At 30.6% G+C, this 18,784-nt stretch overlaps 1 protein-coding gene and 1 long non-coding RNA gene across 2 annotated transcripts; both read right to left on the bottom strand.

The window, feature by feature from the left end:
• Positions 1-5,109: 5,109 nt before the first annotated feature.
• On the bottom strand, positions 5,110-12,259 carry LOC130825285 (uncharacterized). Its single transcript, XM_057690431.1, has 9 exons — positions 12,173-12,259; positions 11,904-12,019; positions 11,768-11,810; positions 7,309-7,361; positions 6,162-7,213; positions 6,024-6,068; positions 5,658-5,705; positions 5,429-5,578; positions 5,110-5,349 (listed from the first exon to the last, which is right to left on the bottom strand). Exons 4-9 carry the CDS (start codon positions 7,343-7,345, stop codon positions 5,182-5,184), a joined length of 1,500 nt encoding a protein of 499 aa, XP_057546414.1. The 5' UTR covers positions 7,346-7,361; positions 11,768-11,810; positions 11,904-12,019; positions 12,173-12,259; the 3' UTR covers positions 5,110-5,181.
• Positions 12,260-12,950: 691 nt separating this feature from the next.
• On the bottom strand, positions 12,951-13,940 carry LOC130825278 (uncharacterized). Its single transcript, XR_009046867.1, has 3 exons — positions 13,888-13,940; positions 13,291-13,428; positions 12,951-13,212 (listed from the first exon to the last, which is right to left on the bottom strand). It is a non-coding gene; the product is annotated as an uncharacterized LOC130825278 (long non-coding RNA).
• Between the last annotated feature and the right edge of the window lie 4,844 nt (positions 13,941-18,784).

The following is an 18,784-nucleotide window of genomic DNA, read 5'->3' as shown; positions in this document are numbered from 1 at the left end:
CTTATATACTTATTTGTTTGTTTTAAAATTAATTAATTGACTAATAGACATTTTTCATGCGTATTTTTTTGATTATTTAATGAAGCAAACTCATTTATAAAAGTTGTTTACACAGATAATAACTCCATCAATTGATTTTTTTTTGGGACAATGTTGTAAGATTACATACTTTATTAGCAATTACTAATACCTCCAAACTATAATTAAGCCAAATTACTTTGATTTTCAACTTAAAATCAAATCTAAAACGCAAATCAAATTATAAAATTAGTTCAATTAAATTATTAAAAATTGCAATCACCTATTTCAGGAGGTTAAAAAATGAAACTTGATTTTTTGATTTAGGTTAAACTTGATTAAGAACGCTTAAATTTTTTTGACACGTCTGACAAAGTCTTTTACATTTGTTCAATGGTTTGCATAATGTTTATTCAACTAGTGATCTAACCCGATTCCAAAAGTAAGCTCATATTATTATTAAGTTTGATATTTTAATTTTTAATTTTGAACATGCTCAAATTACCCAAATTATCCTAAGGTAAACCAAACTTTATTTTCATTCAAATTTAAATCCTTACTGACAATTGACAAACAAGGGAAAGAAAAATATTTTTTTATAAGCGATGAAAATCGAAATCTTATCACATTAGCAAAAGTAAAATCACTTAAATATTAGTGCAAATTAGAAGTGTTCATTCGGATCATCGAATTGATTTGGGATCAAGTATTTCTGGTCGATTCAAAATCGAATCTTATATCCATATTAACTTTAATATAATTTTACATTCATTTTAAAGTCAAATCAAATTAAATTCGATTACAAATTCAAATGAATATCATATTCGGTCGATTGGCCCAAACAGGCGGTTTCTCAAGACCTATAATAACGCATACATAAGCGCGTAATTTCAGAGTTTTCCCTATTGGGGCCTATTAAAGATAACCCCTAAATTTGTCGTTTTCTTTCTATTTGGGATGCCAGTTTGGCAATTTATAGTTTAACTTTGGTGAATTTGATTTGAAGTAATAAATTTTGTTTTGTGTTCTTTTGAAAGTTTGTTCCAAACTCCAAATATATTGCCAATTGGTAGTGTATAATTAAGTTTGATTATTATAACTCATAATACTTCAGATTAAGTTTTTTATTGAGTTGATTTTATAATATGTTAAATTGAATTAGTTTTGACAATTCTTTTTACTTTCTTTTTGCTTATATTGATTAATTTATTAGAAATTGTTGTTTTAACATTAAAAGTAGAAAAAAGTAACGAATCTAGATATATTATCGTGTAATGACTATTGAGGATTTCGTTTGTAGAGATTGGCGAAAAGAGAACAACTTATCATTAAACGGTTATGTCTGCCTGTAAAAAATAGTCAACAATTTATTACATGATATAAAAAGAATTCATTGGCTCATTAAAATAATTTCCGAATATTTTAAATAAGTTGATTGATCTACCAAATTGAATTCTAACTAAATTAGAAGCGTTGTTGTTGAATTAAACTTAATTTTAACTAAGTTTAATTCATCTTACTTAATGTAATTTTTTTATGGTGAAGTGAGCAAAGTGTAAATATTTATACTTAGAGCGCAATTCTCCTTGACTAAATGAAATATATGTTGGATCAAAATTAAGATAGACTTGCCCTTTGTTAAAAAATCTTTTGAGCTAATAGTAATTTTTAAAGTTAAACAAAAATATTGTGTTATAGTCTCATAAGTCATTTCTATGAAATGCTTCATCTTTTTACTATTTATTGATCTCTTTTAATTTATATTTAATTCTAACTTTCTAAAAAGAATTAGTTATAATGGTGACAAAGTAGTGCAAAGACCTCTCCTATGCTTTTACCGTTGAGTGACATGTCTCCTGAGGCTCTTTTCAATGGTTTTTTCTCCTCTCTCGGATTTTTTATGTCGGAGTGTCTGAGTTCTCATGTTTAAATATTTTATTTGATAAATTCTTAATTTGCAAAAAAGAAAATTTAACTGTAAGTTAAAACATAATTAAATAGAATCTTATTTGATTCATCCTAATTAATATTTTATTAATATAAATATTATATTTTTTAATCAAATACGAACATATTTAGGAATGAAATAGTTGATCACAAAGCATGCAAATCAAAATAAGACTTTTGATAAGAATAGGATGCTAATAGATAGTATTTTTTTTTAAAGATAGCCGTTGAATTACTAAAATCAGTCCTAATGAATTCAACTTACTTTAACTCACAAGCTTATTTTACTTAAGCCATGTTCATTTTCAATTCAAAATAATATTATTTCAATAGTAAAAACTACTAATTACTAATAAGTAAATAAATAATAATTTTTATATTTTTGGTGATACGTATTTAGAGATATTAAAACTTAAAATTAACTTTTAAATACATATACAACGTAAAGTAGACAAACAGAAATGAACATAGGGATATACTTATTTATTTTATAATCACCTATTAAATTCAATTTAATTATGTTTCATTCGGTAGGAGAATTATCAGTTAGCTAGCCTATTGATTAAAATTTTCTTTCGTTACTTCTTATCACTTACAAAAATAATAATAACAGTTCGTCTTATATGAGATTGTTACATGGTGAAATGACCTAAAAAATAAGAAATCTATAAGCTAAAAGTTTTTATTATTATACTATTTAACCCAAATACGATATATCTTATGATTAGACATTCTCGTACAAAACTTTGTATAATAATTTTTTTCACAGCCTTCTTCTAAACTGAAAAAGTTTTGTTCAATCGGAAAAAAGGGGAATTCCCATTCATGAGTATAATCTGATGGTCGGTGGTAGAGTAGAACGGTCTTCTCGATCACTCGGCCATGGAGTAAATTAATTAAAAGTGTCTAGAAATGTGACGAAATAAAAAATTTGTCTTCATTTGACGGTTACAACTTTACAAAGAATAATCATGATTGAGTGATATTAAAGGTTCTTTTCAATACTAAACAAACTTCATTATAAAATACTTCTTTCTTTGAGTTGTTAAAGCCTCACTAATTCCTTTTCGTTGCAGCGATTTTTTTTTTTTAAAGAATTATGTTAACAATTTATTTCGAGTTGAGAGACTCCGCATTCCTTTTTATAGATATGAATTATTGTCTTCTTCTCTCTCCAAATTTTGATCATATAAGTGGAAAACGATGATGATGATGATGGTCTTTTTGACGTCTCATTGATTTTGCTACATTTTTTCTTTTTAGTCCAACTTAAAAATTTACTAACTACTATATTTTTTTGTCATGACGTACGCTCATTCTTTCATTCTCATTCACACATTAAAATTATTTTTTTTATCATATCTACACATTTCTTTCTCTTTGATCATAAATCATAACTTTTTACTCATTTTTATCTTTTTTAATTGAGGTTGTAATACACTTAAACCCTTTTTTCTTAAGTGGCTCAATATTATTAAAATAAATAAAGGCATGAAAAAAAGAAAACGTTACATGCATATACAATGATCAAGTATGTATACTTTTCTTAACTTTTGCTAATTCAAAATCATATTGAACATGATGAATTATGCAAGTATTGTTAGTTACATCATGCAAATTGTGTTATCTTTAAATTGTACTTTAATTAATTCCTTAAGATTCCTTATTTTGTAATAATTACTCCGATCAAAATTAGTTTCGTTCCCGTTATTTTATGTGTTTTAGGCAAATTAAAAAAGTGGGCTCTTTCTATAGAGGGTCGATCGATTTTAAACTTAAACGAGTGTTTTTAAAAATAACAGAGATCGACCCTATGTATTGTAATTATCATTATCAATATAGATGTGTTATATACTTCTTAATTGATAAAAGAATTAATCATAAAATGTAAATTTTTAAGTGTCTACTTCATTAATCATAATTTAAAGATATTAGGAACTTTTCAACTTTAAACCCTAGGCAAATATTTACCTTACCATATAAACCATTTAATAACTTTCCGTTAAAATTTTAATAATTTTTACTAATTGAAGTACTTTAAATTGTTATTTATACTATAATTATAACAGTACAATGTACGATAAACGATAAGGCAAAAGAGATATAGTGGGTATATAATACTTCAGTTAATATATATTAAAAATAAAGAAGAGTAGAAAAATCGATTTTACTTAAAGAAAAATGAAAAATGCAAATATTAATATGACATATTTTAAAATAACATTGATTGAGACTTTAAACAACACAAAAGTTTAAAAATTTAACGATATTAGATCAACTACATACATTAATCAAAACAAAACAATTTGAAATGAAGGGATGTAATACACGATTAAGCAAACAATTCCTAATCAATGGACAAAAAAAATAATAATGAAATAAATAAAACTTTAAAATAACAAAACTCTCACCCTATCAAATCCTACCACATAAGGATAATTTATTAAATTCACAAATAACCGTTATTTATCAAGACCTACTCCACCATGAAGGCCAAATAAAAACAATTGATACAAAACAAATTCAATTTTAAAAAACTACCAAACATTACTTTTTTTTTTTTTTTGTTTTTTTTAAGTAAAACCAAACACATTACTTTACTTGCTTTTATTTTGGGGAATAAATTAAAGATTTAATCAATACACCCTAGCTTTTTTAGCTTTTTTAGTTTTTTCAATCACTTTTTTCTCAGTTTTTTAAATAAGTTTTTAAAATAATTACAAAAAGCATAATAAAATTTTACGTAGATATATTTTATCTTATATATCTTAAAAAAACCTATTTAAATTTCTGTTATTAAATAGAATATTCTAAATAGTTATCCTATAATTCTCAAAAACCTTATTTAAAATTTTCTTATCAAATAAAATATTATAAATAAAAAGAACCTTAAATAAGGAATTCTTTCCCATTTAGCAACCTCTAAAAAAGTGTAATTAGCAAACTATAGCATAATGTAATGCTTTCCAAAATATCCATCTCATCATGACTAATATTAAAAAGCTCAAGAAATGCTCAAATTATGAACACATTTATTTCTGTAGAAGCAAAAATGTATGCTTAAAGAAATGACTCCTTTTGGAGTCTATGAATCAATTATTCAATTTCAGACTACTTTATAAATCAATGAATCAATGCTAAACTTGCTGCTGGTGTGTTTAAAACTAACTTTTCTATGGTTTATGGTTTGTAAATTGTAATGAAACAAACATGGCCTTAGCAGGAGCCAAACTCATATTCCGCTACAAAAGGCCTTACATTCAAGGCATTGACGAAGCAAATTGGGCATTTGTTTTTTGTAACGAGCCATTTCGTGATACACTCCGTATGAAACTCATGACTGCATTGTAACACTCCAATATCTTCTCCTTCAACATATTCTTCCTGCCCATCGTAACGTTTTGAGTTCAGTAAAGTACAAATACAAGAACGCTGTTAAACAAGGTAAGGTTCGGTACTTAACTTTGCATATGGGGCATATATCAGCATCTGAAAGAGTGTCACACTCACGAGTAACATGTTCATAATTTCTCCGCTTTAGAAGCTTCATAATTGTTTCCTCCCTCAAACCAGATCGGACATACCCAATATGCTCCTGCAACGCTAACAGATCCTGAAACATATTTCATGTTAACTTTTCGAGCTAAAAAACTAAAGGAAAGAAGATCACAATAGGCAATATATGCAAGTACCTCGTATGACAAGTTGTCTATATCCATTCTCAGGTGTTCGAACCTATCCTGCAAAATCATTCCAAGAGTTGTCACATTGTTTTTACCAGAGAATCCTGTTAGAGTATATAACATATATTCTCTTAGAGTATATAATATATCTTGGGGTCTCAACCATCAGCTTAAGCTTTTAGTTGAATTGATTCCTTGACAAATCCAGAATACTAGAAAAAGGTGGGTCGAACACTCATCTCTGCATGTGCATCTCAGAAGCCATTTTTAGTACTTAAACTTACATTTATGAGAACATAACATATTATACCATGATATGTGCCACTATGTGATGCATGAAGATTGAAATTATTTGATCATTTTTTAGATTCAAACCTGATCGCTGGAGAAAAGATCCGGGTTGTTACTTATAAGCATTTGCTGCAAGACACGGAAAAGCAAAATATTTAGCGTCATGGACAACAATCACAATGTACTCATTTAGGCGGGATATACAGAATTTTGTTCGCAAACCTCATATTCTAGTTCTCTGACAGTACTGCTATGTCCAGATGAAGATCCGCGTTGAGGAACAAAAGTTAAGTTCCCATAGGTAGTAGGATTCGATTCACGTTCAGGAACAAAAGTAGAGTTCCTATATGGTCCTTCAAATTGAACATATGACTCAAAGTAAGAAAAGTTCCCATAAGAAGAAGGATAAGATCTTGAATCATTCCATGATGGATGGCTTAATCTTGTTTGATGTCTTCTAACATCTGGGATATGATGTCGAGGATGATGCGAGGGATATTGTCGGTCAGACATTTGTCTCCTCTCAGGAACAAAATAGGGAGTGGTAGATAAAGCCATCTGAGACCTTTGAGGATAGAATGGGCTGGAATTACCCTGAAGAATTCGAGGATTAATATCGATGTTTGGACGAGAAAAGGCAAGAGAGTTTCGATAATATCCTGCATCAGACGGACTAGAACCACCTAGAATTTCCCTCCTCCTGTAAGGCATGCCTTGATTAAGGACGTTAAAGAGAGTTGTTTCTGAATGACCGATGTTGTTGGATGAATAACCCAACAACAGAGTAGGCTCTGAAACATCATTGGTTTGATTTTGAGGAATCGGGCACTGGCACCACGTTAATAAAGAAGTGTAATTAGACCCCTGATGTGAGGGATATTGTCCGTTAGACATTTGTGGGAAGCCGTAATTTTGCCCGGGGTTACCCATCGGAGGCCTTTCAGGAACAATATAGGAAGTGATAGGTAAAGCCATCTGAAACCTTTCACGAACATAAGAGGGAGTGATCGGTAAAGCCATCTGAGGCCTTTCAGGAACAAAAGAGGGAGTGATAGGTGAAGCCATCCGAGACCTTTCAGGAACAAAATAGTGACTGGTAGGTAAACCCATCAGAGAATAAGCAGGATAGATTGGCCTGGAGTTGTGTGGGAAGCCATAATTTGGGTTAAAGCCTGGGTTACCCTGAAGAACTGAAGGATAAATATTGAAGTTCTGCTGCTCAACAACATTATTAGATTGATCAGACTCCTGATTTGAGTGTATATTTCGATTGGCTGCATCAACAAATGTTAAATACACAAACATTACTACTTACTGGAAACAAGGTTAATAAAGAAGCACCATAAAACTTCAAGGACTGCAAACGCACCATCGTTAACCGAATGATAATTGAAGTTTTCAGGCATTGTATCGTCTATAAACCTGGAGATATTCAACAATTCCCAACTGGAGATATTCAGGCAGTGTATCGTCTATAAGCTTCAAGCACAATTGAAGTTGCAGAACCAACATACAATTGGAAATAAATTTACAATACATTGTCATATTGGGAAGGAATAGAATTAGTGCAGTTTACAATACATTGCCTCTAATCTTTGTAAGTACATCATCATAATGTTAGAGTATATAATATATTTGGGGGCCTCAACCATAAGCTTAAGCTTTTAGTTGAGGTCCCAAGATATGTTATATGCTGTAACTGGCTTCTAATACACTATGAAGGAACCAACTCAATCAAAAGCTTAAGCCGATGGTTGAGGCCCCAAGATATGATATATACTCTTAACAGTTGGCTTCTGATATTATGACAAGTAACCAACTCAATCAAAAGCTTAAGCCGATGGTTGAGGCCCCAAGATATGATATATACTCTTAACAGTTGGCTTCTGATATTATGACAAGTAACCAACTCAACCAAAACCGTATGATGGTTGAGGCCCCAAGATATGTTATACACTCTAACACATAATACCAGTTATCTCGTGTATCCTGCTCATATAATATACAATCAAGGTCTGGAAAGGAATAGAAGACGGAAAACCAATTACCATATCCATAAAGGGATATAAGTAGATGAATTGGAAAATGAAAATTGTAGGGGAAGGAAAGGAATTACCCAAAATTTGATAACCCTATAAGTGCTTATGGTCTGGTCCAAGGCTCCAAGCAATTTTTTAACCTCACTTCTTAATTCTTAGTCCTAAACTCCAATGGGGATCAAACCCTCGCATTAGTAAGAATAGAAAGCATCCTAGAATGCAAATGGATTACAATGCATATAATTGCATCTAAACATGCTCACATGCATGATAGGAATTAGGAATCAATTGTTAAGTCTGATTATTCAGTATTCATCAAATTTCCAATGTAGCAGTGTAATTCATCAACAAACAATTCAACATTAAACCAAGAAAAAAAAAATACCCAGAAAACAAAATGGAGAAAACAAATACATAATTCATCAATACATTAATCAAAACCAAAATTTGACGCACAAACCCAATAATGCATGGAGGAAAAAGGTAAGAATTGACGCAAAAAATTAAGTAAGAAACGAAATCTAACAACATGGGTAGTTTCAGAAACCAAAAAACAATATTAAAAACAAGAAATCAAGAAAGTAAAGTGAGTATACCTTAAACCAATTGGGTTTTAATTAACAGCAGAAAAATGTGGGTTTTCTTTGTTGAATTTCAAGGGTTTAAAAGTATAAATTTCAAGAATTTATAATTTGAATTCAGTTTTATAGAATTGGTTCCCTTCTTTAGTAGAAGCCAAGCTAACATATGTAAATTATGAAAATATGAGCAGAGGGAAAACTGGGAGGGGGAAGGAAGTGCTCTCAAAGAAGTACAACCGGTACTACTACTCATGGACTCGTTCTTATAGTTATCGTAGCAGTATACCAGTATATAGAATTCTTTGCAATGTACGAAAATTTTAATTTTTTATTATTCACAAAAAACATGGACGACACAGTCTCATGAGACCATCAATTTGTGCCGGTCTAATTCGCGTGTATAATAACATTTTAATTTTCTAAATATTTATCAATTTTGACCTTAAATGTATCAAATTTGAAAATTGATACCTTAAGGTCAAAATTGATACCTTTAAGATCAAAATTAGAAAATGAAAAAAAAAATGCCTAGGTTGTTACAAACACACGAATTGGGCCGGCCCAAATTGACGGTCTTATTATGAGGTTGTCTCGTCGAAGATCAGCTGTTTTATATATACAGTTGTGGCACGCGGTCCCCAAGTTACACTATTGAATTTAACTATGATATTTTACACATTTTTATTGATAACAATACGAATGAAAAATATTGAAATGTCAATATTTTGTAAAGGTGTGGCAGATGCAAGTATTAAAGTATATAAAATAACTAAATATTTTTAGTGCAACAGTTGAATGAAATAAATAAATGGAAGACTTGCTAATAGTATCAATGACTATTCAACACGCTAAAATATAACAGCAGTACGAATTAATATAAAATGTGCTCATAGAACATCTTTCACCAAGCTTTTTGAGTATTTTTTTATTTGTTTATATATATTTTCTATTCAAGAATTCATTAATAAAACGGATATTTCATGATATATCACTGAGTTTCTTCGAAATTCACCATATACCACACGAAATGTTTTAATTCACCATATATCATTGAGTTTACGTCCGTTAGAACTAAATACCACTAATGACAACTGCCGTTAGTGTGCCGTTTGTGGTAAATTACCAGTATGCCCTTACGCATTCAACTGGCGCCATTGTTAGGCTTGACTTCCCCAAACACAACGTATTTCTTCAAAAAATTGATCCTCCATCTTTCTTCTTCTCCACAAGAAACTTTGTATTCGTCTACATTGGTCTAGAACCCTTAAAATCCATAAAAAATCCTTAAAATCCTTAAAATCGATTTGTGTAAAGTGAATTGCAAGTTTGTGAAGTGACTGAATTTCGCACAAAGTTCGCTAATTCAGTGGATTAAGCATACTCAAGGTACCTATCCTTATCCATTTGCATTTTGAGTTCCGATTTTGAATTTTTTTTGCAAAATTGAGTTAGGGTTAGGGTTAAGTGTGATAAGTTACATGCGAATTTGAATTATGCTAAAGTGATGTGTTTTTGTTTCGTATGCAATTTATGATTTGGATTGTGATCTAATGTGTTGTTGGTAAATGTTGTTGTTAGAATGAGTACAATATGGTTGTTAGTTCGTGCTCCAGGAGGTACTTTTGATATGAGGGTGGATGACACCAATGATAGCCTTGAAGTATTTTCATTCATCTTTCTTTTTTATTGTTTTTACTTCATTTTTAAAATAATCATTTTTTTTTACTTTTTCACTTTACAGGTTTTCAAATTCCAGTTCTTTTCCCTTACTTCAATTCCACCTGATGAACAGAAGTTATCCTTCATTCACTCTTGCTTGAATCACTTTGGATTTGGCTATTTCATGACCGAATTTTCTTCCACTTATTGATTTTATGTTACAGATTGTCAGCGGTGATGATAGCAGAATCATTTATGATGATTCTGACTTAATTTCGGTTTCGAATAAACTGCGTTTGCTTTCCATCAACGATGATACTGTTGCAGAGTCTTCTACTGGTAACTCGCAGTTTAATAAAGAGTTACTTAAGGCTGATGAAGAATTTGCTCGATTGCTTCAGGTGATCAATGTTAGATTTGGTTCTAATTTGGTGCAAAATTGCAATTTTGAAATATCACGTCACAATTATAGCATTTAGCTGGTGAAAGGTTCATGTCATGACTATAGTGATGGCTATCGTCAATCAAACATTTGAAGAAATGATGGTGACTAATTGCAATATAAAATCTGTTATTGTCTTTGATTAGTCTGCGTTTGAGAATTCGTTGTTAATTTTTCAAGATTCTCAATCTACTCTCACATAAGTTGCTGCTGGGCATAATTTAGGGGTTTTGTTTAGCCATTTACTGTTCTTGTTAGAGGAGAATGATGGTCTTACATATTGATATTTAGTAGCTCATGCTAGTGATGTTAATATTAATGACTTCAGATGTGTATCTTAGTTGCTACAGAGATATATAGAGGCTTTTTGGTGAACTTTTATTTTAACTGATAAATTTGCCATTTAGGCTGAGGAGGAAGCATCGCTTTTTCAACAGTATGTTGCTGCTAATGGTATTTGACGCAAAAAAAAATGGTATATGGTGAATTATTAATTTACCACAAACGACACATTAACGGCAGTTGTCATTGATGCTATTCTGTGCTAACGGACGAAAACTCAATGGTATATGGTGAATTAGAACATTTTGTGTGGTATATGGTGAATTTCGAAGAAACTTAGTGGTATATCATGAAATATCCGTTAATAAAAAGTAGCACCAACTATGAATTCAAGAGCACTACTCATCTCCCTGCCTAACTATGACTTCTCTTCACTATACTCGTTTAAGTCTGACAAAAACAAGTACAAATTTCACAGCTTCTAAATTTAAATGAAAATAACAAAAAAAAAAACACCTGATGTTCCTTCAAAAAATTACCAAAAATCCCTATTTATTCATCCCAAAAACCAAATGAAAATAACCCTGATTTTTCATTCTGAAAAAACAAAAACACTATACTTTTATTCAAATATAAAGCAAAAACCAATTTTTCATTCAGATAACCAAATTTAAAAGAAAAAGTTGAATGTGCATCATCAAAATTAAATATCTTTATAAATTGCGATGAATGTATATAAAAATCAAAATAATCAACCCAAAAATTTGACAAATGAAGAAATATATTGCATTAATTATAAGAATCCAAACAACAAAAAAAACTAACCTTGAGAAAATAGAGTAAAATTAATGGTGATCTACAAAAAAATCTAGAAAATTAACACACAAAATTAAATAATTATTGAAGAAAATAAGAATAAAACAAAGATATAAAATTAAAGAAATCTTTAACTCAATATCACCTTTATTATTGTAGTGGCTCCATGACAAAGGCTTTTGATGACCAATGTTCTCCTTCGTATCACGCCACCAATATCAGTACCAACGCATGCATTCTCTCCCTTAGCGATCGATTTCTCTGCACTTCTCAAGGTTCGATTAACAATACTAGAAAAAGTAAACCCTAGAAAATCAAAACCCTAATTTTTCATCCAACCATAATCAAACCCAACAATGACAAAAGAAAAACTAAGAAGCTACGAAAAAGGAGAAAAGTTATTTAAGAGAGTACCTACAGGATTATTAACAGGAGTATTGGTTGTCAAATTTCTGGATTGGGCAACAACAATGGTGGATTTAGCAAATGTGTACCCATGAAAACTCTCTTGTACCACCAAATCCTTTTTCTTTATTGATTCTTTGTAATAGGGTTTGGTTTCATTGGAGATGGAATCTATTATTCACCATTACGATTGATTAAATTAATGTATGAATTGAATAATTTGACAAATCAAAGACTCAAAGTTGTGGTCTTCTAAAAAAATTGAATTATTTTATGACGATTTCGAATGAATAGAAGAGTGAATAAGAGCAGATTGTTGATGAGACACACCAACAAGATGATAAATCCACACAAAAATCTGAGTAAATCATAAAAGAGAAAACGAATGAATAAAGATGAAGGATTCAGATGAAAGATAAAGGATAAAAAAATTGAGGAAATGGAGTGGATAACAAAATGAAAAGGAAAGGATTTAGATGAAGACGAGGAGAGAAAAATTAGGTTTTGAGCAAAGATGTGTGATGACGTGGAATACAAAACAAATGCATGTCTACATGTGTGATGATGCGGCTAAAACACTATTCTTTTGTAAAATGTGAATAGTGTCAAAACTTTAGCCACATTTTAAAACCGTTATTATCGTGATAACTATATTTGTTCTATCTAGTATTTTCAACCTCTAAAAATTAAAAGTCTAATTACCTAACTATAGAATAATGTAGGGATTTTCACAATATTCACATCACATCATCATATGTAGGGATTTTCACAATATTCACATCACCTCATCATGAACAATATTTAAAAGCTCAAGAAATGCTCAACATTTATGTAGAACCAAAAATATTTGCCATATGAATATAACATTGATGTTACAAATATTGTACTCCTAATTTCCTACAAAAGGCGTTAGCAAGTTATGCATTCAAGCCTTTGTCGGAGCAAATTGTGCATTCGTTAATTGAAAGGAGCACTTTTTTGATACACTCTGCATGAAACTCGTGACCGCATTGTAACTTTCCAATTTCTTCTCCGTCAACATAATATTCCTGCCATCGTAACGTTTTAAGTTCAGTAAAGTACAAATATTGCCATGCTGTTAAACAAGGTAAGGTTGGGTACTTGACTTTGCATATGAGGCATTCTTGAGCATCTGAAAGAATCTCACGCTCACGCTCATGGCGAACATATTTATACTTTCTTCGCTTTAGAAGCTTCGTAATTGTTTCCTCCTTTAAACCAGTTTGATTATCCCCAGTTCGCTCCTGCAAAAAGGCGGATCCAACATCTCTGCTATAGGTTATGTATTCAATATTAATAGGTTTTTATTCAATCTCTTGATTAAAATATAATATTTTCTTCTATTTATTTAATGTGTTCCATTTGACTTTTACCATTTTTAAGGTGATCAAATGAGACTACATGTGGAAAAAAAAGTGTAGTGTTTTTAAATTTTGACAGGGGTAAAGTAGAGTTTGTAATTATAAAGGTATACAAAGGTTAAGTTTAGTTGAGGTAAATTGGTAAAGTTAACATATCCAAAATAGAATTGAAACATTTAAGCTTACTTGACCTAATTAGAAAATAAGATACTTAGAAAAAAAGGTTATATAAGATGTCCTAAAAGAGCATTAATAATAGTTATTCTTTTAGACATTGGGAGTACAACAATATATAACAATATATAACAAATGAGAAATGTTAAAATTAAAAGGAAAGAATACCTCAAGTGACAAGTTATTTATATCAACTTCAAGTTGTCTGGCTCTATTATTCTGCAAAATCATTCCAACAATACAATGAAGAACTACGGACACTGAAGCATTACCAAATGCAAGTGACAAGATATTTGATTCTTTGTATTTACTCCCATCACAATCCCATTATCAAGTGGGAAACCGAACAAAATACCAATTTTTGAAAAAAAAAAAAAAAAAAGTTTAGTTATATGATTTCATAGCGTCATGATTTAGTGGTTTTGACAAATCTTTTTCTAAAATGTTAAATCAAATGAGACCATTATTGAGGCTCCACATTAGTAAGAGGTATAATGCGCATAGTGCAAAAATTAGGCTGCATTGTATGCACATTAGTCGCACTGTAAAAAATTTTAATGTCTTATTCTATTATTTTCTACGTTTTTTCCTCCTGATATCAAAATATGAGCCGGGACAAAGAGAGTACTATTATGTTCGAATCTATTTGCAATTAAAGTTTCCCTTACAAATCCTTACAAATAAAGTTTGTTTCAATTAAAATAGAGTTGCTTTCACAGTTGTTCAACCAAAATCTTACAAGTCTAAATAACAATAATAACATGTTATCTACAAATTGAATCCCTCACCCCCAAAAACCTCCAAAATCTATTTCAGAGATTCATCTTCTTGGGGAATTTTTTTTTAATAATTTTAGATAATTTAGAGTATAAAAGTTATAAAAGTCTTAAGCATATAGTATATACTAAGGTATAAAAGTTTAGGTATAATTATAAGTTCTAATCATATTAAAATTTAAATGGCCAAGGAATTATAAATATTAATTTTATAGTTAAGGACAAGTGAGTAAAAATTTATGTCCAAAGAAATAAAGGAAGTAAAGCAAATTGGAAAAGAAAGAAATTTGGGCCAAAAAAAATTAAGCCCAAATCAGTCCAGAGCATACTGTTTTGCAGGACTGCAGGTTCGCGGGCCTTGCTGTAGGTCTTGCAGGACTTTGTTTCCAATTTGCCTATTTTCGCGGGCTGTTTCTTTTGAACGGCTGAAATTAAGGGTTGATTAATTAAAATTCAACAATTCGTACTTGAGACCGTCTTTTCTAAAGACGGTTCTTAAAAGCCCAGCCCATTATGTTAATTTTAAAAAAAACTGACGTACGTGTGTAACTATAATGTGAAAAGTCACATAATATATTTAAGGTTATAATAACATTTATTTGGGGTTATAACATATTATATTTGGTATTATACCAACTTATATTTGAGGTTTATAACATAATTTATTTTTAGATTTTAACATAGTATATTTGAAGTTGTAACAATATATATCTTTGAGCTTATAACATAATATATATATGGGGTTATAACAAAATATATTTGTGCTTATAACATAATATATTTGGGATTACAACATAATATATTTAGAGTTGTAACAATGTATATTTGAAGTAATAATATAATATATATGGAGTTATAACAACATACATTTGGCGTTACAACATAATATATATGGTGTTATAAAAATAGTATACCCTCAAACACAGACCATTATATACCGAACTATATATTATGTTATCACCCCAAATATAATATGTTATAATCACAAATACATGTTGTTATAACCTTATATATATTATGTTATAACCTCATATATATATATATATATATATATATATATATATATATATATATATATATATATATATATATATATTGTTATAGCTTTAAATATATTATGTTATAACTCTAAATAAAATATGTTATAATTCTCAAATATATGCTGTTATAACCCCAAATATGTTATGTTATAACTCCAAATATATTATGTGATTTTTCACATTACACTTACACGCGCGCGTCAGTTTTATTTTAAAAAATTAACATAATGGGCTGAGCTTTGAGAACCATCTTTAGAAAAGACGGGCTCTCAAGAGAGAGGCCGATTAAAATTAGCAATTATATTAATTAATTATAACCTAAAACTAAGTTTGCTATTTTATTTCCTAATACTTTGGAGGATTTGAATGGGTAGTTAACTACCACTATTATATAAAGTACCTATGTATTAGGTTGGCTACACATTTTTTAATGCAATTCCTGAATTCTATTCAATATTTTTCTCTACACCTCGCCCAAGTTAAATTTTCTTAAAAGTTTTAAGTAGGAAAGAAATCAGCTAATACTTTTCTTGACTTGCTCAATATAATCTCTATTACTTTCTATGTGTAATTTTGATAAAAATTATAAAAATTTGATATAATAAAAGTATGCGATTAGATAATTCAAACATAATCTCACTTGACTATATTTTTCTTACACATTAGCTGCAATATATAAAATAAGTTTGAAAGAAAAATGGATAGTATTATTATGTGTAATGTAGCTACTATTTCAAAACGAAGGAAGTATTTCACAAGATGAATTATATAATCCTTATAATTAATTGCAAACCGTTGTATCTCAAAAGTATTCCATGTTTTACCCTAAGCACCAAGTAGGCGGAATAATGCTTTTAGAAAAACAAGATAGTGCCCCGATTTGATATCAAGTTTCCGTAGACAATGTTGCTTTAAAGCATCTTTGGTTTAAGGTTGTTTATTTATTTAAAGTAAGTTAATTCGTTGTAATTTCAATCTCAACAAATTTGTAATAAGTTAAAGAAAACTTGAAGAAAATTAATAAAGAGAAATTATCGGGTTGGCGAACCTCAGATTGAAATTCACTGACAGTAATATCTAAATTCTCTGGTAAATGCTGCAATATAGGATGATTGCTTTGTTCAGGTTCCGTGACTACATTCGATGAAGATCCACGTTCGGTAGCAGGATTTGGAGGAGCAAAATCAAAGTTCCCAGCAATAGCAGGATGTGGAGGGGCAAAATCAAAGTTCCCAGCAATAGCAGGATGTGGAGGAGCAAAACCAAAGTTCCCAGCAATAGCAGGATATGGCCCTTGAAATTGAGGATATGGCCCAATGTAAGGAAAAGGATGTATAATGTTCCTGACAACAACTGGGAGATCATGATATGGAGGATATGTTCCGTCAAGCATTTGTGGGAAGCCATAATTTTGCCCTGGGTTACCCATTGGAGGCATTTCAGGAACAAAAGAGGGACTGCTAGGTAAACCCATCCGAAGCCTTTCAGGAACAAAAGAGGGACTGTTAGGTAAACCAATCGGAGGCCTTTCAGGAACAAAAGAGGGACTGCCAGGTAAACCCATCGAAAGCCTTTCAGGAACAAAAGAGGGACTGCCAGGTAAACCCATCGAAGGCCTTTCAGGAACAAAAGAGGAACTGCTAGGTAAATCCATCGAAGGCCGTTGAGGATAGAATGGCCTGAAGTTGTGTGGGAAGCCATAATTTGAGCCAGGGTTACCCTGAAGAATTTGAGGATAATTATCGATGTTTGGACGAGGAAAGGCATCTAAAAATTCTGGGTTAAAGCCTGGGTTGCCCTGAAGAATTGGAGGATCATTATTAAGATTTGGACGAGGAAAGACATCTAAAAATCCTGGGTCAAAGCCTGGGTTACCCTGAAGAATTGGAGGATAATTATCGAGATTTGGACGAGGAAAGACATATGGAAATCCTGGATTAAAGCCTGGGTCCTCCTGAAGAATTGGAGGATAATTATCGAAATTTGGAGGAGGAAAGACATCTAGAAATCCTGGGTTAAAGCCTAGGTCACCCTGAAGAATTGAAGGATAATTATCGAGATTTGGACGAGGAAAGGTATCTAGAAATTCTGGGTTAAAGTCTGGGTCACCCTGAAGAATTGGAGGATAATTATCGAGATTTGGACGAGGAAAGGCATCTAGAAATCCTGGGTTAAAGCCTAGGTTACCCTGAAGAACTGGAGGATAAATATTGAAGTTCTGCTGCTCAACAACATTGTCAGATTGATCAGACTCCTGATTTGAGTGTATATTTTGATTGGCTGCATCAACAAATGTTAAATACACAAACATTATTACTTACTGGAAACAAGATTAATAAAGAAGCACCATAAAACTTCAAGGAATGCAAACGCACCATCGTTAACAGAATGATAATTACTGCTACCAGCAGCCCATCTTGAACTTTTCCTTTTATTCATTGTAACAATTCCCAACTGTAATTGATTCACAGATCATAATAAGAATTAGTGCATTTTACAATACATACATGTTCCAGAAACTCTTAATCTGAGGGGTAATACTATTATCTGTTTTATTTATTTTCAAGTGTTGTCCATAATTTCATCTAAAAATGCATGGTCAAGAATCAATTACCAAGTGTGATTCAGAATTCACACCATTACAATGCAATCTTGATCAAGAATCAACAATCAATTCAAAATTGAACCAAGAAAAAAAAAAAACCCAGAAAACAAATATATTAATCAAAGACACATTAATCAATTCAAAATTGAACCAAGAAAAAAACCCAGAATTGAGTATACCTTAAATCAAATATGTTTAATTCAAACAGCAGAAAAATGTGGGTTTTCTTCGATGAATTTCAAGGGTTTAAAGGAATGAATTTCAAGAATTGATAATCAGATATCAGTTTATAGAATTGGTTCTCGTTTTAATTAGTAGCAGCCAAGCAAACACTAGTAAATTATGAAAATAGGAGAAGAGGGAAAGTTCAAAATTGGGAAGGGAAGAAATGCTCGCAAGGAAGTACAACGGTACTACTACTCATGTCTCATTTTCTTATATATAGTTTTCTCCCTACTAGAAGTAATAGTACATTTTTCTCTTTTTTTTTAAGGGTATTTTAAATTTTTTTAGTTTTATTTTCAAAATAATTAGAAAACATAAGCTCCATATGAAAATAATTCCCAAAGTAAGGGTCATGTCGGCTCAATTAGAAATACATTCAAACTTTATTTTATCAGAAAAAAATATATTTGACTTATTAA

The sequence above is a fragment of the Amaranthus tricolor genome, chromosome 1 (genome assembly GCF_026212465.1).
Source record: "Amaranthus tricolor cultivar Red isolate AtriRed21 chromosome 1, ASM2621246v1, whole genome shotgun sequence".
NCBI classification, from domain to species: domain Eukaryota; kingdom Viridiplantae; phylum Streptophyta; class Magnoliopsida; order Caryophyllales; family Amaranthaceae; genus Amaranthus; species Amaranthus tricolor.
Note: the sequence above shows the minus strand (reverse complement) of the source record. Positions and strands in the feature narration are given on the sequence as shown.